General features: G+C 37.5%; 1 protein-coding gene across 1 annotated transcript; it reads right to left on the bottom strand.

The window, feature by feature from the left end:
* Window positions 1-4367, bottom strand: LOC21388491 (G-type lectin S-receptor-like serine/threonine-protein kinase At1g11410). The gene is made up of 7 exons (XM_024175187.1): window positions 2980-4367; window positions 1890-2021; window positions 1448-1638; window positions 1135-1345; window positions 809-1046; window positions 486-633; window positions 1-400 (listed from the first exon to the last, which is right to left on the bottom strand). Exons 1-7 carry the CDS (start codon window positions 4283-4285, stop codon window positions 110-112), a joined length of 2517 nt encoding a protein of 838 aa, XP_024030955.1. The 5' UTR covers window positions 4286-4367; the 3' UTR covers window positions 1-109.
* Between the last annotated feature and the right edge of the window lie 247 nt (window positions 4368-4614).

A 4614-nucleotide genomic window follows, 5' to 3' on the forward strand; every position in this document is an offset into this window, starting at 1 on the left:
CTATATATGATGTACGGATTCGGTTGTCTAAAGCTAATTAATATAAGAACATACTGGTAACTAATTAATTTACAGTTTACTTGACGGTGTGAACTTCATAAAAGCTCCTTCAACGAGCTTCTACCTCAGTACATGTTACAGACTTGGCTCCTCCACTAGTTGATGGATCTCCGCTTGTATAGCTTCTTTTACATACAAATGCAGGCTGTTTTGGTCGCGGAAGAGCTGAATCATTACCCAACATGGAAACAACGGCCGACATGGTTGGTCGATCAGTGGCGAGCTCTTGCACGCACAGAAGCCCAATAATGATGCATCTCAAAGCCTCACTAGCGTATGATTTATCCAAAGATGAATCCATTATTTCTAGCGCTTTACCTTCTATCCATAAATCCCATACCTAAAACATTAATGTTTTGCCGCATTTCAAGTCACGATCAATAACAAGAAGAATGTAACTAATTAAAGAAGTTGTATAAACTTACATGTCCAACTAAATTTGAGTCGAAATTCTCGTAGTAGATAGTGTTCTTCTTGCCTGCAATGATCTCGAGTAGCAAAACCCCGAAACTATATACGTCTGATTTTATTGAAAACCGCCCTTCCATAGCATATTCTGGTGACATATATCCGCTATGACATAAAATATAATGTTTTTTTAGTAGCTATACATTTTTCATTTTCGCTCTACAAACAGTGATATTTGGAAAAATCTTAAACACTCTTCAATTCACTTAAAGGAAAAAAAAAAAAAAAAAAAAAAAAAAAAAAAAACCCCCAACACACACTTCAATTCAGGGAAACTTACTAGGTCCCAACAACCCGATTTGTATCTGCTTCGATTTGTTCTCCTCCAAATATTCTAGCCATACCAAAATCTGCAATCTTTGGGTTCATAGCAGTGTCCAGCAAAACATTGCTGGCTTTTAAATCTCTATGAATTATTCTTAATCTTGAATCATGATGAAGATATAACATCCCTCGAGCAACCCCGCATATTATGTTAAAGAGCTTTTGCCAGTCTAACGATTTCCTTTTCTCTCCATCTGATGAAAATTTAAAATTAGCAACTCCTTTTTTTTTTTAGTTTGTTATATGTTGTGATTCAAAAAGTAAAATCTGCAGAAAGCCTACCAAAAATGAAACAGTCCAAGCTTTTGTTTGGCAAGTATTCGTAGACTATCATCTTCTCTTTTTCTTCAATGCAGCATCCTAAAATCCTCACCAGGTTCCTGTGCTGAAGCTTTGCAATTAGCATAACTTCATTCTTGAACTCTTGACTTCCTTGACCGGAGCATTTCGACAGTCGTTTCACTGCTATTTCCTTTCCATTAGATAGAATGCCCTGAAATCATAATCCAAGTTGGCTTATATTTTCGCATCATATTTGAACGAGTGAATTTAAAACGTAAAGTTGAAATGCTTTAATTATGTTAAGGGAGATTACCTTGTATACAGAGCCAAAGCCACCTTGTCCAAGTTTGTTATCAACAGAGAAATTGGCTGTGGCTGCGGCAATGGTATGTAGATCAAATAACGGAACATCGGAATCTGCTCTATCATCTCCAAGATCCGATTCTTTCAAGAAGGTCTCTGGTGGAATGTTTCCGAGCAAAGTTTTGCTTTGACTTTCTTTAACTGTCATCAAACACGTAAGAAAAGTTTCATATGTTTAACACTTTTAACGAAAACTTTTCTGAATTACCTGTCTTAGTTTGATGGTATGCTTACCATGTGCCTATTTTTGAATCATGCCAATGATTATGGTTTTGACATTAGGCTAAGAAGAGGAAAACTAATTTAAGTAACTTATTTAATATACACAAGTTATTAGGTGAACATGATTATTGCAGAATGAACAGAAAGCAAAATGTTGGAAATCCTTTTACCTGATTTTCTCTTCCTCTTTACCAACCAACATGCTATGAAAACCAAGAGAAAAAAGAGTACAATAGAACAGAGCGAAATTGCTAGCTTCCCCATTGTGCTGACAGAGCCATTCGATTTCTTCGTGTATTGAGCTATGTAGATGAAAGCTAAAGGTTAGAGTTGTCGTTGATACCGTAAAACTCAACTATTATTTGTTGAATTAGATGACAAAATGGAGAAAAATTCAGAGCTTTATATCAGGAGAGTGTAGTAGTATGGACTAGTAAGAAATTGAGAACTGAGCGGCAGCAAGACAAACCGACCACAAACATCAGCGCAACATCGGATTAGTTTTGACTTTAATATTTAAGTGGTCGATCATAACAGTAACTGCTGAGATATTAAATTATTGTTGGCTTAAATCCTAACAATTTAAACTTTTAAGATAGATTGGTAAACTAATAAAAATATATGAGTATCGACTAGAAAGAAAACTTGGTTAAAAGTTTTCTCATAAGCAAATAATCAAACATTTTGTTTTCTTCCTTTTCAAAATTCTCTGTTTTCCACTAAATTCCATGGGAAAGGAACGAGTTTTAAAAGGAAAGAAACACACTACTTCATTTTTTCCCCTATTCATGATAAAGTAAACATGTCTGTAAAATAGCTGGAACCCTCTCATTAAGTCATAATGGTTATAAATTTTCTATGATATCTTATTGACACTATGATATAAGTATCACAGTCTATTAAAAAAGCAGTTTTAAAAAGCAACATTTTGTGACTTACGTGTACACTCTTCGGAGAGCCAAAACATTTCTCATAGTATTTAAACACTTAAAAGAAGTAACTTTTAATTTCAAGAAGCCAAAAATAATTTCTTCAAAGCTCAGTCAAAATAGATCCAACACACATATTATGTGATAGCATGTTAAGGAGGTCAAAAAGACCTTGAGGCATGAACAAAATTTATAGTTCCCTCAACAAAAGGAAACCTATGTATTTAAGAAAGCCTATTTATAGTTTTTTTCTTAATGTCCATATCTATTATATACAGTCAAATAATAGGAACAAAATTTTGATTAAGAAAATTGATAGTCATGATTGTACCTAATGTAGTTGCATCAACCCGTATGTATAGATCAAACCCAGTGTTGCTATAAGTCTTGACGTCGACCAAGTCCCCGTGCCATGACAAGCACCCAACACCGTCCTTAGTCTCATCAACACTCGTGTAAGCCGTGCAATTGCAATCCTTCAAACACTTCTTCTTGCACTCTCTCAAACTTAATCCCATTTCCACAAGTGCGTTGGACGTATCAGGTAATTTCACACGTGTCATCTTTAAAAATCCTTCCCTGCCCTCACACGTGCGTGCCCCGCCCTTTCTCATGCACCCACCTGATGCGTCTCTCAATTCCCAACTTTTTTGCGAGCGGGGCTCAAACCCTGGTAGACACACGCACTCGAATCGGCTTACATCAGACGGGTCACAGTTTCCATTGCCGCCACACCTCTTATAACTGTCGCACCAATCATTCGGAGCATACCAGGATTCGACCCATTCATGACCTTGATCTTGCCACGTGAACTGTCGCACGGTTTCTGATTCTTCTATCACGAACCTCGAGAAAACTGAGTTTGAGTCAGTACTGATTCCATACATGACGCTTATCTCGTCTTGGTTGTTGACATAGCTCGTGTTGTCGAGGAACCCATTTGTCATTGTGGATACACCGCTCCATCTTTGACCCGTCCAAGATCCGGCCCGCCAAAAAGGAACCCTATTTTTGTATGCAAACATCTGTGGGTATCCTGTTGAGTCTATCCGGTATGTGCAGTTCCCGGTTCCTGGATCATCCGCAGACTTCCATGATGATATGAACCGGTTCAGTCCAGATTTCCGGTTCAACCCGAGCTTCATAAAAGGGAGGTAGGTGTTCGTGGGATAATCAAAGCTTTGCCAAATAACAGTACTGTTATCTTGTTTTATCAAAACAAGATTTCCAACATCTAAAAGCTTGGCTATGAAACTAGAACTACTTTTTTCCGAAGGGACAGAGACATTTGCTGACCAAATAGGAGAGTTTTGGTCTTTCGCATAAATGATGAGGCGTCCTTTGCTGTCGATGGCCAAGACTCCCGAAGTTTCGTTGATAGGATCGTCTCTGTTTGCGACCCACACAGCGGTTTTCTCGGGGTCTTTGTAGTACCAGATTCCGACGTACCGGTAGCGGGACTTACCGGGGCTGAAAAAGCCGAGCGCGAAGGTCTTTTGGCCGGAGAGCAAAACGTCGCCGTCTTTGACGGTGTTGTTCGGTGTAATGGAGTCAAGTACGAGGGACAAGCAGAAGGGCTGATAAACGAAGATGAGCAATATTAGTATTGTGTCTAGAAACGCCTCAAGAGATTTCATGGTTTGCTGGCCATGGGTAGATCTTATTGTTATTTATTTTAGCACCGGAGGAGGGAGGTTTGTTTCCTATGAATTAGGGAAATTAGAGCTTCTTCCATAAATATATCGCTACTTGACATATCTATGATATATTACGTCTCTTTGTAATTTTATTTTATTTTTATTTTTTTTGAAATGTATTTTATTTTGTTTTTGCAGAAACCACTTGAGTATTTTTTTTCATTAATTAGAATTAACAAGTATTTCAACTTTCAAATAAATTCAGCCGTTCATACTACGCGAAGTTGTATCTAATTGTGACAGTTATACAAATACGCCAAGTTAGATTG

This window comes from Morus notabilis, unplaced genomic scaffold, assembly GCF_000414095.1.
Source record: "Morus notabilis unplaced genomic scaffold, ASM41409v2 Scaffold392, whole genome shotgun sequence".
NCBI lineage: Eukaryota > Viridiplantae > Streptophyta > Magnoliopsida > Rosales > Moraceae > Morus > Morus notabilis.

Coding starts and splice junctions, on each gene's coding strand:
- LOC21388491 (XM_024175187.1), bottom strand. CDS start 4,285: ATGAAATCTCTTGAGGCGTTTCTAGACACAATACTAATATTGCTCATC. Junction 1,047..1,134: donor CTTGGACTGTTTCATTTTTG/GTAGGCTTTCTG, acceptor AATTTTCATCAG/ATGGAGAGAAAAGGAAATCG. Junction 401..485: donor ACTCAAATTTAGTTGGACAT/GTAAGTTTATAC, acceptor TTAATGTTTTAG/GTATGGGATTTATGGATAGA.